The sequence below is a fragment of the Chionomys nivalis genome, chromosome 23 (assembly GCF_950005125.1).
Source record: "Chionomys nivalis chromosome 23, mChiNiv1.1, whole genome shotgun sequence".
Taxonomy (NCBI): Eukaryota; Metazoa; Chordata; class Mammalia; order Rodentia; family Cricetidae; genus Chionomys; species Chionomys nivalis.
The window spans coordinates 16,082,146-16,108,427 of record NC_080108.1 but is presented as its reverse complement, the minus strand read 5'-3'; the positions used below and the strand labels follow the sequence as shown (position 1 = coordinate 16,108,427).

Below are 26,282 nucleotides of genomic sequence, written 5' to 3'. Positions count from 1 at the left end.
CAGTTTGCATATTTTAATTACTTCAGTAAACAACACACATCACCGCAGAGACCTGTCACCCATGGCTGTATCCCCGGGCTGAGGAAAGTTGGAAGCATATCACGGGAGACACATGAGTAGCAAGCAAAGCCTTGGCAAACTCCGGGCTGCCCCCATCTAGCCTCACTGATGTCTGTGGGAGCAGCTCAGATGAGAGTCAGGACATTGGGGCTTTGGACACCCCAGAGCATTCTTGGGAACTAGATGCACCTGTTTGCCCAGTGGAAAATGGGATGCTTCTCTGAGTCGTGAAACAAAACCCTTTCATCCTAGAAGACAGATACTCGCAGCCCAAGAGGAAAGAGTTCACTTGCAGGACCACACACACAAAGCAGTAGACACTGGTTCTTCATCTTCACAGAAAGGAGGGAATTCAACTTAGGGGGTGGGGGAATTTGCAGAGTGACGTTCTTGGGGAAGCCTGAGAATGGCTGATAATGGCAGTTAGAGTGCTCTGTGAACTGCAGAGCGATTCATCAACACAAGCTGCAACATGACGATTTTATTCAGCACAAGCTCCTAGTTAGGCATCCCCTGAGACATTCTAGGAGAGGGGTATTGATTGACCCAGCCGCATTACCCTAACAGAGGCCAGCGACATCTCCAGCATTCTAGAAGGAGGCAAAACGGGGACCCAGCATCAGCAGCGACCTGGAATCCAACTGAAAGGTACTGGGTTGGGACCCCAATACCCAATATCTTCTCACAGTCCTGACAAGATGTGACCCCAGGTCTCTGGAAGCCTAGGGTTCCTTTCAGATTCGGCGTTCACATCTATAATAATGATTGATTAGACTGGTGGCTTGTGAAATGCTTCTCTGCTCAGAAACTACACAAATTTGCCCAAAGTGTTAATTATTTATATGAATCAGTATGTGAAGAATATTGAACAAAGATCTTTTATAGTATTTGCTGCCTTGGCAGCCTGATTTTGTAGAGATGTGTGTGTGAGTGTGTGTGTGTGTGTGTGTGTGTATTTGCACACACGTGTATATGTGGACAACCAGTGAAAGCAAGAGCCAGACCTCAGGAGGCCCTCCTCTCCAACATTACATCATACTGCCTGCCTCATCCACAGGCTCCTGTGCCCCTATTTGTAAAACTGGTAGGCTTCTGGAAGGACTTCATGGAAGGACTTATAGGTACCATCTGCTTCAACACATAAAGTTCCCGTGAAGCAGAGAGTGGATAACCTCAGAATGCTCCCTGTGTCTTGGGAGAAGCTCAGAGTCCTGTTCTGCATCATGATCCCAGGAGCCTTCTCTGCATAGAAGGGAGGGTGCAGGAGGCAGACTCAGATGAAAGGGATGGAGGCTCAGAGCCTCCAGGCAGCTTGTGGCTTTCCAGACCATCCTGGAGGCCTGCAGCTGTGGGTCACATCTTCTCCCTTTGTAAACAAGTTCTGCCTCTTGGCTTCTACTTCAAGATCAGAAGGCCGGTGGGGTGGGGCAGGGGCTCTCACAGGATCAACACTGGAGAAAGTCTTAAACTCAAAGCCAGTAATCACAGTTGGATGGTTTTTAGCTCTTGTCTCTCCCAAACACAAGGCCCCTCTTTCATATGTGTTCCTGTTTCCAAAAGCTTTCCCAGCTTACTGAAATTGAAGTCCTTTCCCTAGGTCACCTAGTGGGTCACCCTCAACATGAGCCAGGCTAAGTGCTAGAGTGGATGAATTGTCTCCAGGAGGAGTTTGATAATTTGAGTTATCTAAACTTCTGATCCCCCACCATAACAGAGGTGAAAAAGATACTTTCAACATTTCAACTTTGAAGCCAGAGGTAGCACCCCTGTCTCAATGAACAGGGCCATAGTATAGCAAGGTTGGGAGCCATCATACAGCGTTATGATACATGGTAAGTGTATTAGGATGTATGGCTTCATTCACCCTTCTGAGACATATTGGTCTCTAAAAGTAATGCATGGAGGAAAGGAGAAAGGTAGGAAGAAAAGGGGGAAAGACATTAGGTAGTTAAGAAGAAGAAGAAGAAGAAGAAGAAGAAGAAGAAGAAGAGGAAGAGGAAGAGGAAGAGGAAGAGGAAGAGGAAGAGGAAGAGGAAGAGGAAGAAAAAGAAGAGGAAGAAGAAGGAGGAGGAGGATGGGGAGAGAGAGATTTAAGACTTAAGTTTAAAATATTCTGACTCCAATAATCAACATCTTTGCATGCACTACCAAGTTGAAATTCTTGTGCACTTACACGTTGAAGGAAGACTGACCAGTAAACATTTTTTTGGTTATTGCTGTTTGTTTGTTTTCAGTAAAGATGCTATAAAGCCCACAAACTGATGAGGTGGAGTAGTGAATTTAGATAATGCGTTAGATAGCTTACAATTTGATTTCTGTAACACCTCCATAAAAGCTGAAGAGCGGCTTTCATTCTGAACTATCTATATCGGCAGATGCGATGATAAAGTCAGATGACAGCTCCCATCATCCCAGGCAGCACTCATAAAGACGACACCAGATTGCAACCTATGTTTCCCATAGACAGGCTGGAAACAGCCGTCGGGTGCGGGTTCTGCCTCCGTTGTCTGCCCATGGTGACTTTTCTCTGCATCACGCCCAGCTCAGCTGCAGAGACAAGACTGATGATGTCTCAGCTGAGTCCCTATACCAAGCCATTGCTGGGAAAGGCACGGCTTCCTTACTGCACAACTTGGTCTCCAGTAACAAGCTCGACCACAGCAACATCTATCATTGCGCATTTCAAACCACGTTACCTTTGATTGTCTGGGCATCTATTCCCCATCACCATCTCTTTCTGTAATATCAGTGTCAGAGGGAAAACAAACAGAGGAATGAAAGGGAAAAGCCTCCATGGGGGTGTGAGGGAAGAGGACAGAGAAAACAGTAGATGATGGATCTGGCGCCATTATGAGGGTCCTGGTCTAGCACTGAGAATTATAGCTAAAAGAATCCCAGGAAAACACTGGAAAATTCAACTCAAGTTTGTCTTTATTTCTGGGATCAAAGGCCTCATTATTAGAAATGAACCCAAGAAGAGAGATTGAGGTAGGAGCTGGAGGGCCACATAGAAACTGGCTTCCCCAATGAAAGCAGAACAGCAATTACCTCATCTCACCCACCGTGTGCCCTGCATGGCACAAGCCATACACCGGGTACTTTACCATCCATAAGCCATCATGTGATAGGTTCATGACATGTGATCATGATGCTAGCATCTGAAAACTCCACCAGGGCGACAACCTCCTCAGCCAGGTGCATGTTAATGCATTCGGCTGGAGGTCTTCATGGATTTCTATTTTCCATCAGGGTTAACCACAAGTGGCTGGGGGAAGAAGGCAGCAATAATTATGAGCAGAATTAACTACCAACGGTAAGAGACAGGCACCAGCCTAGAGACAGCGGAACTCCCCACCAGTGTCTACCCACTTCTGCCCCACTTCTTCCAGACATATGGATTTCTTTAGACCCATTTGTCTCTAGAAACAATCAGAGGAGCAAATGCACTTGCCCAGCTTTTTTTTTTTTTTTTTTTTTTTTTTTTTTTTTTTGAGGTCCAATCAAAGAAAGAGAGACAAGGACGAGAGCAACTCCCCTTGTGAGCAGTTTTGGATGGTATAGCCAAAAGGTGTCCTGCCATTTTCTGAGGGGCTCCTACACATCCTTTGCCTGAATGCCTGAGCTCTACCCATCCCAAGGACCTCTTACCATCCTGTTCTAAGGACTTGTTTGGTTCTGGGAAACTCTATACACATCACCACAATGCAAAATTCTAAGGGAACCAGGAGTTCAACGGTTAATTGCCATTTGAAGGGGTGACCACCTATCCAGAAAAGAACCCAGGGAACCAATCCTTCTGTCTGGAAAGGTAGTAGCCCTTCTAACTGTGACGAACCCCTTCTTAGATTTAAGACATTCCCTGCATGTCCAAGTGGCCAAATAGGCCATAGATAGCCAGCCCAAAGCAGGATCAGAAGTAGGTATTTCTCAGCCTCACCTCCATTCCCTTTGGGACTTCACAGAGCTTCACAGCTACAGAATGGAGAAGTCAGTCGATGATGAGACAGGTTAATGTTTGAGAAGGAAAGGTAAGTAGCTTGTTTGTATTATATCAGGGAAGGGACTCGGAGCCCTAAGTCAGAGAGAAGTATCCTAGGAAGGAGACTGAACAAAGCTTTTCTCTTTAGCTCTTGGGTGAAGAACAAAATCATGTAGCAGCCCATAAGCTGTGAAGCACCAGGGTGTGATTGGGATACCGCAGTCTCATAATTAGATGAGAATGGTAAGCAGTGTTCAGGAGCCTGCAATACACTCTTGTGGTGCTGCCATTGGGGTGGTAAGAAAAAGGAATGGAAAGGTAAGGAATAGCATCTCTCTATCCAAAAGAAACTGCCTATGAAACTTAAGAGATGTGCTTTGTCATACACTGAGACACCCTGTTCAGGAAATCACACTGCAAAATGCTAAGGAGTTCAAAGATTAATTACCATTGAATGGACAGAACCCTTATCCTGGGATGAATAGGCTTTAGAAGTCCAGGTAACAGTATCATTATAGGTAAAGTGCAGCAGCCTTTAAGAAAACTGAGTTTTCTTTAAGGATAGTGACATCCTAAAATACATATTTTCTTTATTCTTTCAAGTCTGTCTTATTTATGTAAATAATGACTTTTGGGGAGAACCCATGGAACCTCAAGAGTCCATCTTATGCATAAAGCAAGGCATATTTTCTTAAAGATATATCAAAGTCCGTTGCAAACATATCCGAAGGTGCACAGTTGGTACTGAATACCTGAGGTGTGGTTCAGATACACCTGCTTCTCACAGGTAGCATCCCCAAATCAGATGAGGTGAGTCTGTGGATTCCATTCAGAAAGGCAGTATGGAATCAGAAACTAGCTTCGACTCAATTCTCCACCCAACCCCCATCAAAACAGCCTTGAGTAGTTTCAGAACTCTGCATGCATTCTCCCTCTACATAAACTATACCAAAGCACCATGCACTTGCCCTCCTTCGAACGCACATGAGAACCAGGACCCCTGTTGCACCAAGGTTCCTTTTTTTTCAATCTCTACTTAACATGGACACCACACAGGAAGACTTGCTCACATGCTTCCAAAAGAAATTTCCCAGCCCATTCCCATTCCTAAGAACATGACATGGAGAAGCAGAAGATGTTGCTCCGCCTTCATGCGCAGCCAGCCACAACATGAACATCACCCCAACACATCTACTAATAGCTCCTGACCCAGCCATGCAAATTAGATCATACCCAGGACTACAGGATAGCCTTGAGGGCCCAGCTGTTCTTCCCCTTCCCTACTGCATGCTAACTGGTACCCAAGGATGGCTACTGAGATTGGCTAGTAATGATAGCAGTTTTAGACTTCAGTCAACCTGGGTTTCCACACTGGCTCCACTCTTCTCTATTTTTGTGTTTTAACGTCTGTGGCTTTTCCTTCAAGTGGGACTTCTTTGTGGGAACAGTGTAAACTAAATAATTAAGTTAACTCAAAGTTCCTAGAGAAGTGTCAACCCACAGCAGATGCTCTTCAAATGCCTTTCCCACTGACACCAGAACGAAGAAAGAGAGGCCTTGGGACATCCTAAATGGCCAGTGTAAATCACAGATTAAGGGACTTTCTACAAAGATGCTTCTAAATGAATGAGTCAGCTTTTCCCTTTCTGATGTCCTCGTTAGTGATGTTTCTAGCACATGAAAGCTGTGCTAACCACCAAGCAAAGCCTGCTTTGCCGATGCATGGCCACCAAGTATGTGTTTCTTGTTACCTAAAGTGTATGTCTTCATTTGAATCAGACTTTTCAGCTCTGACTCATTTCAGAACATTTAATCAGGTCGTGAGAATTCTGCTTGGAGAACTTGAATAAGATATGTGCTGTCATTTTTAAGTACAACGACTACCTAAATCTGCACATACATGCACACATGTGTGCATATGTGCATGTGAGTGTGTAAACATATGCACACCAGTATCACTATCAACATCAGATCACACTTCTCTGTCTCTTCTCTTCCTTATTTTTCTCCTCAGGACCAGCCACTCCTTAATTTTCTCTGTACCTAACACTTGATCTTTGATTTCCCTAATTAAAGGCAGAGATTTTTCCCTACCCTATCCATGACTGATCTGACACACATGAGAAGGTTGAGATGTGTGCTACTCTTTCCTGCTTACTTATTAAGAGCTTCTCTTTTTACGCTAGCAGTGCTCAAGTTGAGATAATCAAGTACACATGGTTGATTTATAATAAATAACTGCTCAAATGAGCTGATACGTATGATCAATATGGCACTTTAGCAAACCTTGTCAACTCCTGCAACCAATAGCTTGACCTTAATGTACCTGAAAACACGTGACTTTTTTCAAAGAGAAGAGCCTGAGTTCTTGTAGCCATTCTGCCCGCAAGTATCACACAAGGCTGGCAAGAAAGAAAAAAAAAAAGTCCTGAACCTTAATTCCTCTCTAAGTAGCAGTGTCAATGAGAAACCTGTGCAACTGAGGCCCTGGGAGAACCTGGAAGGCTATGCTTAATTTACCTCGCTAACCAAATCAGGTGGGAAATGAATGAAATCGTCAGAGTGCCCCTGTGCACCTGCCCACGAGAGCAGCAGCACCGGCAGAGCTTGCACATTAAAACTGGAAACTCCCTCATTCAGCAGCGTGCTCAGTCGGTGTTTAAACACAGCATCTGGACCGGAGAGACGGTTTCTCAGGGTTACACCTAAGGCTTCTGCTCGATTTCTAAGGGTTGATACATTTTGTGATTCTGTGAATTGTTCTAGAAACAGAATGGGAAAGAAAGCAGAGGAAATAAGAGATGTTTGATACGGTCCAATAACCAAGTCAGGACGGGTGGGCTTTCTACTGGAACTGAAGTGTGCCCATCTCCTCCCAAAAATACTTTAAAAGGCATTAAAATGAGGAGATAGAAATCTATCCCAAATATACAGATGACTTAGTAACTGTGGTCTTTTAATAACTGTCATGAGCATCAGTATCTTTTTGGAAGACAATTCAGGTGAGACCAAGTGCACACCTCCTGCTGGACAACCAATCAGCCTACTTATTTAGGGTATTCTCAGATCCCTCAAGGGAACCTCTTAGGGAGCATTAGACAACCACGGTATATGCAAGACTCAAGGCCACACCTCCTGCAGCGCGAGAAAGCAGCCAAATGGCCATCCATGCAGAGCCTCTAGCCTCCACCAACACACAGGCCTAGACAGAATTGCTGGCAGCCACCTAGATCAGGATGTGCACCTACTTTTAGCAGATCATGGCCCCACACCCCCACCATGCCGTGTCCCTATGAGACATCACAAGCAGACCAACGGCTTTGGCAGGGAACCTCCATGGACGTTAACCGATGCCCCCATGAGAGGAGGCGGTGAAAACGAAGTTGGCAGCAGCCTCCCGCACATGGAGGTTCCTCTCCAAAGCCTGCAAGCTGTCTGTTGTATGGACAGCCCTGGCCCCCCCAAAATGAATTCTGGACTCACTGTGGAAGCTGCTGGCGCTGCTAGTCTCTGCTGCTGCCACGACGCGCTGAATGGGCCCCTCTGGTATGGCCCTTCCTGACAGTGAATGAGGAAGAGAGTGGGGAGGGAGAGAGAAGAAAATGGATGAAGGAAGAGGGAGGAAAGAAAGAAAAGACGGAGGGAGGAGGTAAGCGGGGGAGAGAAGGGAAGCAGGCCTGTCTTTAATGGAATAGATGTCTCTGCTGAGAACAGCCTCCAAAGCCCTCTCCTACACTCCTAGACAGAAAAACTGACAGTCTACAAGACCTCATGAGGAGTCCACTCAGGAAGGACTCATGCCCAGCCCAGAGGACACACCACCATAACTCTACTCCTTGTCCAAGCCCCTCAACCGTCTGCCTCTGAGGATCACCAAAACTCAACAGGATTTCCTGCAATGGGTCGGTTCTCCTTTCCACAGGATTAGCACCCAACCGCTACCACTCTGGAAGGAAGTGCATTTTCTCTAGTATCTTCAACCCACTAGGTCAAAGAAAAGGAATATTTGCTCTTTTTGTATTATCAGAAAATTCATGAATTCACTACTATTCCTAGGGCAAATCCCCCTTTCTCCTTTTCCTGTTTGGAACGTAGATGAGGTAGCCGTAGAGCCTTTGCCTTGGTGCCGTTTGCACAGCCATTGGTACCCTCCTCCTCCAGCTGTCAACAGAATCGGTGTTTGCATACTCCACTGGCACCTGGCAAACTCCCCTTCCCTTGATAGCCCTCTCTAAAAGTTAGAGGATGGAGCTAAGCCATCTCTGAGGAAGGATTTGTTGTAAGGTAGTCCTGACATTTCTTAAGCACCTCTGGGGTCAAGATCTGTGTGCAAAGGGCAAGAGACACCCACAGCCTGACTCTCTGTGGAGCCAGAGGCAATGGGAACCCCTAAGGATGAGGCCAGTTGGTGAAGGATGTTTACGAAGCAGCAAGTTCGTGTGGCAAACCCAGAGGGTGAGGCTGAGAAATCTGCTCTGGGGAGACAATGAGATGAGCTTGGTGGCTGTTGATGGACCCGAGGGATAGACAAGAAGTAGAAACATGGAGGATGAAGAAGAAAAAGATGAATGGACAGAGGGGCTGTTGGACGGTTGGACAGGGAAAGTATTGTGGGCTGAATTCTGTCCCCCACACCAATTTAATATGCCGGAATTCTAACCCCCAGCTCCCTGGCATGTGTTCATAGTGGATAGAAGGGATTGACAGGTCGTTATGTAGGACATTAACCTCCTATGACTGGGGCCTTTACAGGGAGAGGAAATATGGACACTTACAGAGTGAAGATCTTGTGAGGACAAAGGAGACAGGCCTGAGAAAGAGTCAAAGCTGTGTGTGCCTAGACTCGGAATTCTACCCTGCAGCCTGGGAGAAAATAATTGTGGCTGTTGAAGCCCTCTGAGTTGCTGTGAGTTAGTGGAGGCTTCACCGGCAACTACAGAGGACACTGGGAATCTGTGGAAAGGAGTGTGCTGTCGTCTGAGCCAGGAGTCAGACGTGTTGGGCTGCGTGGAACTACAGGGCTTCTATGGCAGGGTCAGGAAGAGAACCACAGAGCACAGACTGCGATTTTGGAAAAGAGAAATGGGGATTCCCTCGAGGATCCTATATGAGCAAGGGGTGGGGTGAAGAAGGGTGGGAAGCAAAAGGTTTTGACTTTGAAGGAGTATGCGTGGATCCAATTGTTGAACTAACCCGGGTGATTTCTGCCTCCTGCAAAGATCAAGGGACACTAAGATGCTGTGAGGTTAGACATAGCAGGAAGGTGGCACACATATCTTCACATGGGATTCCACTTAGAGAGCCTGCCAAGAGAGTGTTCATGCACGCTAACAGGCTATTCTACAGTACTATAGTAAGTGGTGGTAGTGGCTGTTGTGAATTTATTTCTAATTAGCAAAGTTTCAATTGCCAGTGATCCCTCCAGAGGAGGCTTATATATGTAGTAGTCATAGAGAAAAGACATGGAGGCATAAAAGCAACATGGGATTCTAACCATAAAAACCTGTGGGCTCTCAACTAAATACCTCACAACTTTAAATAAAAAGAGACACGTAAATCCATGAACGAGGCAAAGGGTGACCAGAAAGGGGGAAACATTGACCAGTAAGACATCGCTCAGGAATTAAGTGGGACTATGATGCTGAGTTGATGGGGGAGGTAGGGAAGAGACAAGAAATGGCGTTCAATAGTTCAGAAAGGATCACCCTTGAGGAAAGACATTTACAAATGGGCACAATAAGATAATTATTGACCCTCAAAAGTCATATTCAATGATGTGGTAAGATCAGAAGCTCCCCAACAGAAACTAAAGGCAAAAATTCTCTGTTTCAGTACTAGAAGACACAAACGGAAATTGGAAGGGATAGAAAGGTTAAATAAAGACTTTTCTTAATTTACTAACAGAGTTAGTAAATTCTTAGGGTAGACTGAGATACAAAGGTTTGGAACAGACTAGGCACAGTTCCAGAGAGGGTTGAGCTAGATACAGGTCGAGGGCTAGATGGTGTGGGAAAGAAGGCCATGACTGTGAAGATATGGACAGGGTAGATTTTTCTCTAATATTTCTCAGCATCACAGAAACACACACTTGACAGCTCTTTGCTCATGTATAATGAGTCCTTAAATGACAGCGTCACACCTCAGCAATCCCTATTACAGAGTGGTGCTTGGCATCTCAGACTCAGAAGAAGGCAAAACTCCCCAGTCACCAACGGCAACCTCACATCCCATTCCTGTGGGCCCTTGTCACACAGCTAAAATGCAGGTGTGTGGATTGTCTAGAAACACTATCAGGAGAAAGAATTCATTTCCCTACAACCCAGAATCATCTGGTTTCACATAAGGCCTACAGACCCGAGCTTCATCCTCCTCAAGGCTCAAATATCACTCGAGTTTGCTAATCCTATTAATGCTGATGATTAAGAAAAATGGGGCAGAAAGCATTCATCACACCAAAATAAGAGGGGACCAGCCCCTCAGAGAATCTCTTTACTTGAGTCTGGCCTTGGTTCATTTATTACCTCCAGCACCAAAGCCACAGAATGTCATGGAGATCATGCACTAAGAAGTATATCTATCTCCTGCTATATGTTATTAAAGAAACATTTATAAAATGCCTAGCATATACTAATAAATATGCTAATATTTAACAATATATACATATATATGCTATTTTATATAATATATAATACTGGTATTAATGAGTATAAATTTGATAAAATATGCCATTGCTGTTAAAATCACCTCAACCAAACACGTTATCAGACACTCTTGAGTATGTATTTTTGCAATAAATATACATTAAACTAAGCACCTCCTACAAACCATTTATTGATATTAAGACAACATTGCTTGTATATGCCCATCACCTACCTTACTTTTAATATCTTTTACTTGCCACCGAGTATGATTCAATCTGTGTTACTATCCTGGGACTCCACTCAGATCAATTCTCTTGCTATTGCTTATTCAATTAGTACATTGGAGAACCCAAGCTCCCTAAATTAAGGTCTCCTTGTTTGCTACTGTAGCCAGCGCTGTCACCCCAATTATTCATCCCCTTTATTCAAAATAGCTTTGCCACAAAACTCTTTTAGAGAAAAAGCACATGGGATTGGTTTTATATAGACTCACATTTCCACCTTAGAATTCCAACTCATCTCATGGTGATCATACTGTACTGGTATGTTCTTTAAAAGTTGTGTTGATAGCTAACCTCCCATCTCTTTAAAGCATACTTTCACTATGAAACAGAACAACCAACCTTAATCCACCCTCCATTTATTGTGCAACCTGAAGATTACCGACTGACATCTGAACCTCAGTTTACATGTCTGTAAAGTGGAATACTCATACCAATCAGTAAACATAGCACATTACAGTGGTAATCAGAGATGAACATGACCATCAGCTCTTCAGAAAGAAGACCAATGCTTTTGTGACGAGTCTAATACTCAGAAGGACATGCAAGCAGCTGACAAGTCCTTCCCCGTCTTCTGGTCCCTCCCCTTCTCCTTTCTTCCGGTGTCCTGGTCTGACAACTCCTCTGTCAAATTAGTTTAACAAGGTGACTTCTAGCTTAATTCCATGTCAGGATTCCACGAGTTTGTCACGGCAGATCACTTGCCGTGATTTCGACAAGGATTTCTCAAAGGTTCTTATAAAACAATCAGATGAAAAGTGGTTCATTTTGCAGGAACCCAGCTGAGCTGAATAGGTAATGTGGCAATGCAACGACAATACCCCAACAGTGTTGGCAAGTCTATCTGCCTGGGAGGAGAATCCTAGCACAAAACCCAAGTCTTGGACCTCTAAAACAAATGGAAGAACAAAGAACAAGTAAAAATATGCCTAAGACAGGGCTGGTACACTGATAGAGATTGGCACAGAATCGGTGTCACTAAGCTGGCTGAAAGACACATGACTTGACTCCTGAAAGCCTTGGCAGAATGACATGAAAGATGGCATCAAATCTACCCAGAAGCAAACTACTTTTGCTGTACATATGTCCTAAAATATAAACAACCGCTTAACTGAAGATAATTTAGGACACTAGGATTTATTAGTTCCACCGACAGATCTGGACAGATAAACTGATGCCCCCAGCTGTGCAAGTCGAGCTGGTGACCCCCACGCTCTGTACATGTTCCTTCAACGAAGGGGCATTCAATAAGGTCACATCCATGTGGAATTGGAGTCCCCGCACTTGTGAGAAGCCATGACCAGAGAATGTCTTACAGAGTCAAGAATAATCCCTAAAAGCCCAGACTGGAATAATGAATGACAAGCCTGAGAAGAACAGGACACAGATGCTACCAATTGCTATTCCAAATCCATGCTGGATATCAATACATGCTTTTTTCCCCACCCTAGATATAGCCCATCACTCTACGTAGGACAATCACCACCAGTCACTGAGACTGTTACCTGATACAGACTTGCCCATGCTGTGGGCATATACTATTTGGTCTTGAGAGAATTAAATTTACAAGCAACTGAGAGGTTCATATATTTGAATATGAAAGTTGGTCATTGACACAGAAAACATTGAAGAGTGTATACATAAAACAACTCCCAATTACTGGAAACTAAATAAAATCCGGTTTGTCTCTTTAAGGTAGCATAGATGAAAGTATTTGATTCATCTGTCTCCCTTGTTCTAAGTTCTCTATCTCAATATAATCTGACTTCTCATGTAGACTGCCTTACTAAATGCTTTGGTCATAGAGCCTTTGACAGCTGGTCGTACAGTAATAACAAACGAATTACCCCTTTAGCTAAATCTGGTCTCCTGCACATTTTAATCATTGTGATATATTCATTCAGCTTCTGCATTCATTAGTAAATGTTCGAGCCACTGGTGGGGAATAAGAAACAGCTGGTTTTGCATGAAGACACCAGTGTAGCTTTCCAATACATACCTTCCCAGAGATTCCATATATTGACCATTGGCATCTGTCAAGCAGAAGCCCATGAAGACTGATTTAATAATACTTAAGGCAGTAGAAACATTATTGCTTATCCTTTAAGACATCTCATGTGGTATTATATATTATTAAAATTAAGCATTATATTAAGCACTTTTGTGAAAATCTCTGCTAAGAATAGTATAAATTCCCTTGTCTTCAAAGGAAGTTAGTTCCCAGAGAGAGATATACAATAGAATGACTCAAGAATATGAAAATAGGCTGGGCGGTGGTGGCGCACGCCTTTAATCCCAGCACTCGGGAGGCAGAAACAGGAGGATCTCTGTGAGTTCGAGGCCAGCCTGGTCTAGAAGAGCTAGTTCCAGGATAGGAACCAAAAGCTACGGAGAAACCCTGTCTCGAAAAATCCAATAATAATAATAATAATATGAAAATAAATATATAAAGATCAGAAAACTGAGGACTGAACCAGCAGAAAGAAAATGACCAAGTGCAAAGTACAGACATCCTCCCTACCTAGAGGTTGAGGCATGCCAATCAGGGGAGAAGATCCAGGCACAAGTGTCAAGGTGACAGAGTGAAACAAACCGAGTCCTGCGCATTCCAGCTCAACTCAGCCACTGTTTATCAGCGTACCAGCACTGACGAGCCACCAAAGCAGAACAACCGGCTGCACCCAAACAGCATGGCACAAAGAACTTGTATAAATATGACGCCAAGCTGTGCATGAAAATGAACAGATCGCCAAACTACAAATGGTAAGAGAAAAAGAAGGTGAGATCTCAGTTGGCCTTGGTTCTTTTCCCAAGGTCCCAGAAGCACACAACCTTGAAGTATTCAAGAAAGAGACAGACAGCGCGTGCAGCCTGGAGAATGGCATTCTGTATCTGACAAGTTGGTGGTTCAACTTATAAAAGTTAGTTCTTGGTGGAAGCCAGCAATTTCACAATAAGGAAGCCCCTCACTACCTGATACTGTTTCTCTCTCTCTCTCTCTCTCTCTCTCTCTCTCTCTCTCTCTCTCTCTCTCTCACCTTCCAACAGACTAACATAAACATCAAAAACCTAGAGTGCTGAGGGGCTTTGTTTGCTGTCTCTCCGAGTTCTCTCAAGTGGTTCTTCTCCCCTTTAATTTCAGGATCCAGCACCAAAGACTTATCATAGGCAATACTTTGGCATGTAACTTATTTAAAATTTCTTATATATAATTTCTCCCTTATTCACTTACATGGAATGATAATAACCATCTATTGAGTGCCTAATAGGTACGAGGCAATTTGCATACATTATCTTATTTAATCCACACAAAGGAAGAAATTGTTCTCCCTCACTCTCCTTTTATCTTGCTTTTTCGGATGAGGGATCTGAGGCTTGGAGAATTTAAGTACATTTTCTGAGGTCGCATAGCTCCAAGCAGAAGCTTGAAGATTCAAATGAACACAGCCTCACAGCCTGACTTGGGACATCGTGGGTGTTCTGCACACCTTAAGCTTCAAATCTCCCTACCTCCAGCTTTGACTTAGGTGATAGGCTAAGTCTGGGAATGTTGGGGAGGGGGCAGGCAGGGCAAAGTTGCTGTATTGACCAGATTACTTGCTCCCCTCCTCTTGCTCCTCCTCCTCCTCTTTCTGCTTTGCCAGACAGCTCACGTATTCTTGAGCTATGTGGGGTTATGAGAGAAACCAAATCCCCTAGCAAGAAGAAGTCAAGGGAATACAATGTTCTCTTTCCATACAAATATCTTAATTACAACTGGTCGGGAAGATATTTGTATGGAAATTTATGTGTTTTTGTATATGTTATATATTCAGTTTGTCTCGGTAAACAACAGGCCTTTTGCACTTCAGAAAGAAAATGGTGGCTCTTAAACTGCATCCGTCACCACCCTCTACAGACATGGGGAGAGCAACCAGAGGTTTGGCACCACCCTCCACCACGGTCTCCCGCAGCCTGCTTCCCCTCATCAGAATAGGCTTCAATAAAACATGCTTCCTGTCCTTGGATTTTCTGCTGGAGCATCTCCCCTGTCTTGTCCCTGTGGAGACAGGCAAGCACTAATAACGTCCATCCCACTCACGTACCACCTTCCTTGATGGGAGGGAACAGCCAGATCTCAACCTTTCAGAGAGACAAGACTGTCAGATCAATGGAAAAATGCTCTAGAAAATCATTTTAGCAGAGCAAGCAGGTGCAGAGTTTTAACTACCCTGGTTCTCTTGTCAATCAAGATAAACAAAACCTAACCAGTTACCTACGAAAAGTGCATGGCCGTTTGGATCACCCCAATCTTCTTAGTTTTTTTGTTTTTCTGAGTAGTCATAATGTCATTTTATACTATAAATCAGTGTTTTCCACTGAGGACAGAGGACCTTGAAACGTGTCAGGTTTTGGGTAGAGATGACCGAGACTACTACATTTCTAAAGAGTGCTACGAATTAGAAAAACAGATTGTTCACTGGTCATCACATCAACTTGCCACAGCTGGAAAGGGTAAAGGAGAAAACCTGAGGAAGGAATCCCAAGAGCCCTGAGGAACGCCAGCAGGCCATCTTCCTGGAAGGACACTGATGCCTGTCTGTCTGGGGCCATCGGGGTGAGAGAGATGACATTTAAGGCTCCCTCTGGCTGTTTGTTTCTTAAAAGCCAAAGGAGCTGACATTTTCTCACTTGTTTTGAACATTGTTGGGGCACAGAAGGGACTGGGTGGCCTAAAAGCTGCACTTTAAAAAACGTTATCCTAACTGCTCATTTACAAGGTTATGGTAGAACACGGCAATGGCTTTGAGTCCTCAGCTGTAGACTTCCAAGCTGTATCTGGCACCTTTCGGAGTCCCAGTGATGCTCCGGTGGCACCTTCTGTCCTCTTCTGTTCTCCGTGGCACAGAGTCTCATGGTCCCTTGTCTGGACCAGTATGTCCTACCTAAATATGGCTACCTAGGACTGTCTGTCAACTACTCAAGTCAAAGAAGATGGATTCCTAATGTCCTGTGTATCTTTCTGTCCACATATCCAGGTTCTGTTTAGAGAAAGAGTTTTGCTGCTATGAAAAAGTACTGCAAAACAAAGCACTGACTTCAACCCTATGAGCTAACAGTCAAGGATGCTAATGGAAAAACAGATGCCACTAAAGTGACTTAATGAATGGGTCCTAGTCCTTAATTCCTGCTCCAGGAGAAGTGATGAAGCCTCTGGTACATTGGTGGAAAAATCCTTCCACAAACCCACGAAGCCTGAACCAAATATTGATGCATGCAGACATTTTTTCCTGTTTGTATTAGTATGAATCATACTTCTGAGATGAGAAAGTCAAGGGGATGAAGAGAAATAGGAAATTCCTCCTTTACAACAGATGAACTTTTAATATAGGCAAGAAGGAAATTTGTTTTGTGTCAGTCGCAATGACTAAACCTGGCCATCACTGTAGTATACAACATGCCTACAACCAGGGATAGAAGCGTTCTCCCTAGGACAGTATTCTTCAAGCCACTGAGAAGCAAACGTCCCAACTTTCTCACATTTAGAAGTCCAGTTGTTTTTAATTCAACTTTCTGGTCATCATGCATCTTCATACCACAGTATCCCAAAGCATAAAGAACCAAATTCTTCCCTGTGTTCACTTCTGCTTTTTGTAGAAATCTTGGGCTGCGACAGATATCCCTGCTGTTTACACAGGATTGAAATGAAGTACTGAATTGTCTAGGAAGGAAGATGGTGTGAGGATGTATAGATACAGGGAAGATTCAGGTACTCACAGTTCCTGGAAACTGTAAGGAATCCTTCTCACGTAGCCAGTCCATTAGCCTGCAAGCTGACTCTCTTTGGTATCCCAAAAAACAGAGCACACTCAAAACTAAACCTCAGGCACTAAACCACATCTAGGTAGTTACAGTTATGTAAACAGGCCTGTTTCCAAAATTAAATAGTTTACTACTTTCCTCAGGAAGAGGGAAAGAGGCTGAGAAATGAGCATGTCAGATCTGGGGTCAAGGCAATAGCAGAAAATGATGTAGCTGGCTTTTTCTTCTCCTTTTGGCTGTGCCTCCCCCGGAATGAACAGAAACTCAGCTTCCTCTCTCTTACTGTTATATGAAGAATTTATCCCCACAGAAGATAAAAGACCAAAAGGAAGTATAGAAACCCAAAGAGAACTCCAGATTTCACAAATAGATGAGCTATCTCAATAGACACACCACAGGCATCAATATGTCCTAAATAACACTCCTCGCCCTCAATAGATGTCTATATCCCAAAATGTCTGTTATTTTGGAGATAATGAGTGTGCAGATACCCTGGCTTTAATCAAGGCAGTAAGGTTGTAATACCTACTATAATTAGCTACCGATCCTTCCTTTGTGTTCCTTTCTCTTGGCAGCTTTGTGCAGATTAATAGGCATTAACATTTCAGTTGCTTCTCTAAATTCACTCAAAGTAAGTATATTATGGCACCTGTCTGCAGAGATGTCCACTCATTTTCTAATTCTTCTTCTTCTTCTTCTTCTTCTTCTTCTTCTTCTTCTTCTTCTTCTTCTTCTTCTTCTTCTTCTTCTTCTTCTTCTCCTTCTCCTTCTCCTTCTCCTTCTCCTTCTCCTTCTCCTTCTCCTTCTCCTTCTCCTTCTCCTTCTTCTTCTTCTTTTTTACTTGCTGTTGAGATGGAATTTGCCTCCCTATTCCCCAGGGAGGAGTTCTTGGTCAGTTATATGATTTGTGACCAGTCTTTCCCTGCAGCTGGTCATCGCTTCTTGTCAGAGACCTATAAAGGGAAGATTTCCTTTCCTTCCTTTCTGCTTTTCCTTTCTACTTGGGGAGATCACAAACACAGCCCTCCACTGCTGTTCAATAAGCCCCAGTGGCATGCAATGTGGTATCTCGGGTCCCTGAGACTATAATAATAATAGTAGTCAAAAATGGAGAAAACTCAGTCAGAAGTTTAATAAACAATGTATGTCACTGTTAATTCTTATTTTGGCAAAGGTGCCATGGCCCTGCAGCTCATCAACACTGGAGAAGCTGGACGAAGGGCAAATGAGAACGCTACTACCTCTGTGACTTTTCTCTGGGTCTAAAATTACTCCCAATAAGATGGTGCAGAATGGGACACAAGTCCTCATTGCTTTATTCTTTGTAAATAGGAACAGAACGAACTCAAAGCGGTCAAGGAACAACCTGGCTCAGCTACGGGAGTTGAGCACTAGAAAGACTCATGAGTAGGAAGGCTCTCTTTCTTTCCTTGGTTTCCTGAGTCTACTCAGGAAACCCAGTGCCTGAAACCACAGTGACAGATCCCGTCAAATGAGTCCAGTATCCCTCCATCACTTGTCAGCCCAGCTGCTGATATTTTCCCTGCTGTCTAGACGTCAGGTGTCCTTACTCCCACTCGATATGCCAGGCGAGGAAGAGTGATTCCCTCATGCTATGATAGGCTCCCAGCTAAAGTGGCAGAGATTGAGTAGTGGTTTAACCCCAGCAGCTCCCGGCCTTATTTCCATCCCGACAGGAACAACTTGGTTAAGACCGAGTGTGGTGTCTGCTTATTCCGACGAGGACCAGCTCCCATCAGAAGGCAAACGGGGAAGCAAAATGTCTGCCTCTAATGGGCAGTCCTCAGTCTTGCTAGGTGGCTGAGTGGAGCTGAAATTCCTAATCTGAGAATCCACACGAAGAAGCCCATTACTCTATGTCCCTTTTCCGTTCCAGCTGGCTACAAGTGTTGGAGTATCTAAGGCAAAGTGCAGATCACCATTGGCCTGCATGACAGACAGTGTGGTGGAGTGCTAAGCCTCCAGAATATTCACCTGTTAATACTACTCTGTGACCTGAAAATGAGCTTCTCTTTATGTTAGACTGTGTGTGTTTCCCACCTGCTTGCCACAGTGATCAGCCTGTGTTAGCTAAGACCTTTGCAAATTCTTTGTTCAGAAGAAAGAAGGCACTGGTATTTTAGTTCTAATAATAGTAATCGTAATTAATGCTTATTTAGCTGTGTTATCATCCTAAGACCTTTATATGTATTAATGTGTGATCTCTATAGCAAATGCAGGTGTTAGGAACTATTGGCCCCATTTTATAGTTGGAGACACAAAAAGGATGAATAACTTACCCAAGGTCAAAGATAGGAATTTTAAGAGCAGAAACTCAAACCAAAGAGCCCATTATTTTCATCATTGTAAGAAGACTGTGACTCCCATAGAATGAAATATTCTAGGCAGATAGGATCAATATAATAAATATGGCAATCCTACCAAATGCAATCTATAGATTCAAGGCAATCCCCATCAAAATCCCAACAGAATTCTTCACAGACTTGAAAAAACAATACTCAACTTCATATGGAAAAACAAAAACTCTGGATAGCCAAACAATCCACAATAAAGGAACTTCTGGAGGTATCACCAGCCCTGTAAAAAGCTTGGTAGTGACATAAAAACAGAGAGGTTGACCAATGGAATTGAATAGAAGACTCAGATATTAATCCACACACCTATGAAACCTGATTTTTGACCAAGAAGCTAAAATTATACAATGGAACAAAGAAAGCATCTTCAACAAATGGTGCTGGCATAAATGTGTGTTAACATGTAAAAGAATGAAAATAGATCTGTATCTATCCCCATGTACAAAACTCAAGTCCGAATGGATTAACAACCTCAATTTAATTTGACCACACTGAACCTGATAGAAGAGAAAGTGGAAAGTAGCCTTCAATGCATGGGCACAGGAGAACACTTCCTAAATATAAACACCAGTAGCACAGACATTGAGAACACCAGTAAATAAATGGGACCTCCTGAAACTGGCAGGCTTCTGTAAAGCAATGGACACAGTTAATAAGACAAAAAGGCAGCCCACTGAATGGGAAAAGATCTTCACCAGCCCTACATCAGACAGAGAACTGATCTCCAATATAAAGAACTCAAGAAATTAGACATCAAAATTCCAAATAACCCAATTTAAAAATGGGGTATAAAACTAAACAGAGAATTCTCAACAGAAAAATCTCAAATTGTCAAAAGACACTTAAGGAAATGTTCAACATCCTTAGCCATAAGGAAAATGCAAATCAAACAACTCTGAGACACCATCTTACACCAGTCAGAATGGCTAAGATCAAAGACACCAATGATAGCTTATGTTGGAGAGGATGCCAGGTAAGGGGAACGTTCCTTCATTGCTGGTAGGAATGCAAACTTGTACAACCACTTTTGAAATCAGTATGGCGGTTTCTCACAAAATTGGGAATCAACCTATTTCAGGACCCAGCAATACCACTCTTGGCTTTGTTCAACTATGTCCATAGCAGCATTATTTGTAATAGCCACAACCTGGAAACAACCTAGATGTCCCTCAACCAAAGAATGGTTAAAGAAAATATGGCACATTTACACATTAGAGTACTATTCAGTGGTAAAAAGCAATGACATCTTGAAATTTGCATGCAAATGAATGAAACTAGATAAAATCATCCTGAGTGAGGTAACCAGACCCATAAAAATGAACATGGTACATACTCACTCATAAGTGGATACTAGTTGTAAAGCAAAGGACATTGCGCCTATAGTTCATGATCCTAGAGAAGCTAAGTAACAAGGTGAACCCTAAGAAAAACATACATAGATCCTCCTGGAAGGGGAAATAGACAAGATCACCTGACAAAATTGGGAGCATGGGACTAGGTGGAGTAGGGAAGGTGGAAGGTAAAACAAAAGGAGAAGGGAAAAGAGGAGGAGAACTTAAGGGAACAGGATGGTTGAGATGGGAGGAAGGACAGTGAGAGAGCAAGGAAAGAGATATTTTGATTGAGGGAGCCATTATGGGGCTAGCAAGAAACCTAGCACTAGAGAAATTCCCAGGAAAACATAAGGATGACACCAGCTCAGACCCTAGGCAATAGAGGAAAGGGTGCCCAAACTGGCCTTGCCCTGGAGCGAGACTGATGAGTATCTTAAATATCACCATAGAACCTTCATCTAGCAACTGATGGAAACAGAGGACCTGCATTGAACCAACTGCACTGAGCTCCCAAAAATCCAGGTGAAGAGTGGGAGGAGTAAGAATATGAACAAAGAGGTCAAGACCATGATGGGTACACCCACTGAAGCAGTTTACCTGAGCTAATGGAAGCTCATGAGCTCTTGCCAGACAGGGAAGAAAACAGTAAAGGTCCAAACTAGTTCCTCTGAATGTGGGTGACAGTTGTATGGCTGGGGCAGACTATGGGGGCCACTAGCAGTGGCACCAGGATTTATCCCTACTGCTTGTACTGACTTTATTGGGTCCTATTTTCTTTGGATGGATACCTTGCTCAGCCTAGATATAGTACGGAGGGCCTTGGACCTTCCCCAAAGCAATGTGCCTCACCCTCTCTGAAGAGTGAATAGCGGGCGGGGGAGGGGGTGCTAGGTGGAAGGAATAGGAGGAGGGGAGGGTATGGGAACTGGGATTGGTATGTAAAATTTAAAAAGATAAGTTTGATCGTTTTAAAATAAATAAATAAATAATATGTGTGTATGTGAAATATATATGAATATATATATGAAATATTCTACCACCAGATCATCCTGCCCTCAATTATTCCCATGTTCTGTGGATTACCATTCTTAGCATGTCTAAGAGTTGCTGAGAAGTAGGCCCCAGAACTCTCAGCTTGGAACCTCATGTCATATTACCAGCTATCACACTGCTCTACTTTATGGTTAGAACTCCACTTCTAACCTAAAGCACACACCCCAGACTCAGACAATCCAGATCACTCCTCGCCTGCCTCCTCAGGGCATTCTTCCTAGATGCTGTATCCACTTGTTTAGAAAAGGCTTGATCTGGATCGCCAAAGGACAGCATCACAGTGCTGGGCATCTGACTGCCCATGGTTTCCTCTCTGGTCTGATCCATTTCCTGCTCAACCTTGAACACACATGTTTTCCTTGACCGATAATTCCATTAACTCTACAGAGGGTCAGGCATAAAGCTAAGCACAGGGGCAGCAGAGTGACCCCAATTTGGGCTCTCTGAATCATAGCATCTATCCCCCCTCCACTCCTGTTCCTTCCAGATCTCCACTGACTGCCTGCTTCTTCAATAAACACACCTGAAAGAAGGCCTGCTCTGGAGTCTCAACCTGCAACCTGCTCCTGTTCAGGATACTTGCAATTTTATTTAACTCAACATCTGCTCACCAATGTCTCTGAGTTCTCTGAAGATCTAAGAAGGGTATCTGCAAAGGAACCTTTGTCAAAGCCCGTTTACAGGACCTCTTGGAAGCATCAGTGAGCCACAGGAGGAAAAGGTGGCTGCCATCCAGCCTGTTGTAAGAAGAGAAGAAATTGCTCCACTGACTCGTTGCGGGCATGTTTGTTTTTTCGATCTAAATGTGTAACAGGAAATTTGGCAGTTCACCTTTGTAAATCATTTGCATACACCATTTATGTATGAGCCAGATGGCGCCTCTTTGTTTTAAGAAATTAAAAATGAAAAGGGAAACCTATAAGAAGGACCTTAGCTTTGCCTCTCCTCCTGACCTCCTTCTGTGTACACTCTAGAGTCTTCACAGAGTGAGCAAACCCAAGCTGACAATGCATACATTCACATAGGCATGCTCATGGATGCACATGTGTGTGCACGCACACACACATACACACACACACACCTAAATATTCTGTGTTTATCTGCATTAGTTAGCAAGTTGAGTAGTCAGCAAGTTCTCAGTTCTAGTAATCAAGCATAGTAGAGTGGCAGAAATGAGACCCAGGTTACAGAGAGCATCCCCATAGTGTTCTGTCTATCTGATAAATCACCACATTCCTTGGGGCCTTAGCCAGTGTATACTGAACAAGAACGTCTTACATAAATCTCTTGAACACAGGCAGAGCTCCATGATTTGGAAGCAAGAACATATAAATGCTTGCCAGAAGAAGGGCAATGCTGATGACCCCCTCACTATTTCTATGGAAGTTGAAACCTCGGGAAGGAATTTTCCTTGAGGTGATCATCTTAACCCCACTCCTTTGAGGCAGCTCTACGAGCCTAGTTTATTTTCCAGTGGTCAGGAGTTTCACTTTCTGATCCAAGAATCCCATCTGGGAATGAGACTATATCTCCAGTGTTCTTGTTTTGGGTGTGAGGAGTGCTGAGGAGGCAGTAAAAGCAATAGTTTGTCTAGTAAGTATTGCATTACAGGCTCTTTGCACAAACTAACTTGCTTAACATAAACATACCCCCGCTGGGTAAATATTTTTCTCCTAATTTTCAAAATAAGAAAATTGAAGAGAGGTAGTGCACACATGGTGCTGATGGCAGCTGAACATCAGAGAGTAAACATAGCTGACATTAGCTCCAAATCCAAGAATTCTTTAGTAACACCAATGTCTTCCAAAGGGGATAAGACTTTAGGGACATTTTTGTGACCTCAGGTATATGTACTCCTGCCTTTCATTTTTCAAAAGATTTAGGGTAGGAGGAGGGGTGTAAGCATACATCAAGGCATTGTAAGTAAACAAGTAGAGAGAGATGATCCAATCTGATCTTTGAGAGTGGCCGCTTTCACGCAAATAACCATCCTCCTTCCTTTAATATTTCCCTGGAACCAAAGACATACATTTTCAAGTCATCTAGTCTCAGCTAACAGCTTGACTTGGAGCTTATGAAGAGAGAATTCAAGATACCTGGACTGTGGACAATTCCCATTGACCTCACATCCTTAAGTTATGTCCTGACACCCAAAGAAATGAGCTAGGTTTACTCCTCAATGCTTTTCCATGAGTTAGAGTACAGCTCATGGTTGTTAAAGCAACGAAAAAGGTGTACCATTTGAATAGTGTTCTTTTTTATGGCTTTTTAAACCTTTAGACCAAAGGAGAAATATTAAATGCAACTGGCAAGAAGCCAGTTTCAAAGCTCAGATTGTATATTCTGGTCTGATACGGTCCCCTAAGACCTGGTAGAGTCCATAGAGACCAAGAAATTATAATTAAACATCTTCCCTGCAAAGAAAGAGACAAACAAAAGCCAGCAAGCCATCCCTTACGATCATCAGCACCACTATAGATCTGAATTGAGCCAGGCAAGACAGGAAACCCCACTCTACAATAGAAGACAATTAAATGACTTCAGCTAGGCTCTATGACCCAGGAATGTCCTTAGTAACCACACCCCAAGCTTTGGATATGCCTGGTGGGGAGAAGTGTCTAAATGCTGAAGACTATGTTTTTATACATCCTGATAGGTCTTCTCTGACCATCAACCTGTAGGTGTGCCACACCGTGCTCCCTTTCCTCTATCTGGGTATACTTGGTAGGATGGGCAACTAAAGCCAGCCAGTTTGTTGGGAACAGGCTGCTTTTTCCAGCTTTGGTTTATTTTGCCTCCTGTGTGTTCATGATAGCACATGGTTTGCCATCCTTTGGTTGAACCATGAACAAGACACTGAAGTCACCATAAAGGGCATTTCTAAAATATCCAACTTTCTTCTGTGCTGTTACTAAACTGAAGCTCCTTGAGCAATCAGTATCCATACCTGAGCGGTCAGTCATGTATCACAATGTTACCAGGAACACCCAATAAATCTAGCAAGAACGTATGTACTTGCTAGCCCCAAATTCTAGCCTCCTGGTTTACCAAGATCAAGCAAGAGGATCATACTTCACAATATAATAATTTGTTTCCTACTATGACTAGACAATTGGCTTCCGTTCTCCTGCTACGGACTGATTGTTATGTTTCCTTAGTCCCCAAGCTGAAACAAACATTTGGTTTATAGCAGAAGAACGGCAGGTAATGATATTAGGAGAAGGACTGGAAATAGAACTTTTTAAAAGGTCATTAGATCATTAGCCTTCATTAGATTTAGTGATCTCACAGAGGAACCTTAAGGAGACCCTTTGCCTTTTCTACCATAGGAGAACACAACAAAAAGACAATTTATGAACCACAGAGCCAGCCTTTAACTGACATGAAAGCTGCCCGAGTCTCTGGAACTTCGAGAAGTATTCTTGTATCATCATAAGGTTCATGGTTTGTGGTAATTTTGTTCACACGTCACAGAAGACATTCTCTGCTGTGCAATATTGTCCTTCTGTCTCCTATACCACAAATCTAAACTCCTCCCTTTGTCAAAGTTCCCAAAGTAAGTCTTCCCTATTTTAACTTTTTTTCCTTCTTATTTTTTTCTGAGACAAGGTGTTTCTCTGTCCACTGACTTAAACCTCTAGATTCACCTACTTCAACCTTTCAAGAATAGAGACTACAGGTAAGTGCCACTATAGGCAACATCCATCTTCCTTATAGCAGAAGGAGGTGTCTCCCAATCAGTTTGCAGACATGACCCCATCTGTAGGCATCAAGTTTGTACCCATGTTTTTATTCCTGGGACAAATGCCATTCATGGCCATTCACCTTTAGCCTGGCCATAAGAACATACAAAACCTCAATGTTGTGTGATAAGGAGATTCCCCGTAAATGAACTGTATGCAAATGAAGCTTCCTCATAGTCAGCCTTTCTCCAGGGCCACCCTTTCTTCAGAGCCAGAAATTGACAAGATGCTTTAGTTTCTTTTTTTCCCAAGGCCAGTAGGATTATGTTTAGCAATGTACTGACCCCTTCTAGTTTACTTTGGGTTTCATTGTCCAGAAAGATCTGCCTTTGGAAATGAGACCACCCTCACATAATCACGAGGTAATTTCAGAGAATAAAACATGTTGTGAGTGAGGCTAGGTCAGGGGATGGGTTGGAATACCGACAAAGCACCAAGTTAGACTGCCTGGGTGTCCGCTTGAACATAGAGCTGTAGGCTATAGGTATCCAACTCTGTTTGCATAGATTCAGTACGATCATAATGTGCAGGTTATTGCAATGTATAGACAGAGTTCAGCCTAATGTCAAAGAGGAAGGAGAAATGGCCTGCCATGATATGCCAAGATGCAGGAGTGGCTGAAAAGATAACTGTTGAGTGCATATGTGAGCATGCGTGTGCATACACGTGCACCATAGTGACAGGGTTAATGAACAATGACAGACATGTAAGCAAGGCACTAGCTTGGAAACGGAGTCCTGCAGCTGGGAAGGTCTCCTTACCCTGTAGTAATCAGTACTGTAAACATCCCTGGACATGCCGAAATCACCAATCTTCACCAGTAGGTTGGCTCCAACCAGGCAATTCCTAGTGGCCAGGTCCCGGTGCACGAAGTGCTGCGAGGCCAGGTACACCATGCCCGAGGCAATCTGACTGGCGATGTGGAGCATCTGTGAGAGCCCTAGCTCCCCCTTGGTCTGGCGTGGCTGCCCATCCACGAGGATCATCGCATCTGGCCCATGGGCCCTGTAAGGA

The 26,282-nt window shown here is 43.5% G+C and overlaps 1 protein-coding gene across 5 annotated transcripts in view; it reads right to left on the bottom strand.

The window, feature by feature from the left end:
- Ntrk3 (neurotrophic receptor tyrosine kinase 3) overlaps positions 1–26,282 on the bottom strand; it is a 354,575-nt gene that overhangs the window by 26,100 nt on the left and 302,193 nt on the right. For 3 of the 5 annotated variants that reach the window (XM_057756147.1, XM_057756141.1, XM_057756142.1), the window contains 2 exons: positions 26,030–26,273; positions 7,523–7,597 (listed from right to left, as the gene is read on the bottom strand). In XM_057756147.1, the coding sequence (XP_057612130.1) occupies positions 7,523–7,597; positions 26,030–26,273 (319 nt within the window). The remainder of the gene's footprint in view (positions 1–7,522; positions 7,598–26,029; positions 26,274–26,282) is intronic. The other 2 variants (XM_057756143.1, XM_057756144.1) reach the window with 1 other exon arrangement.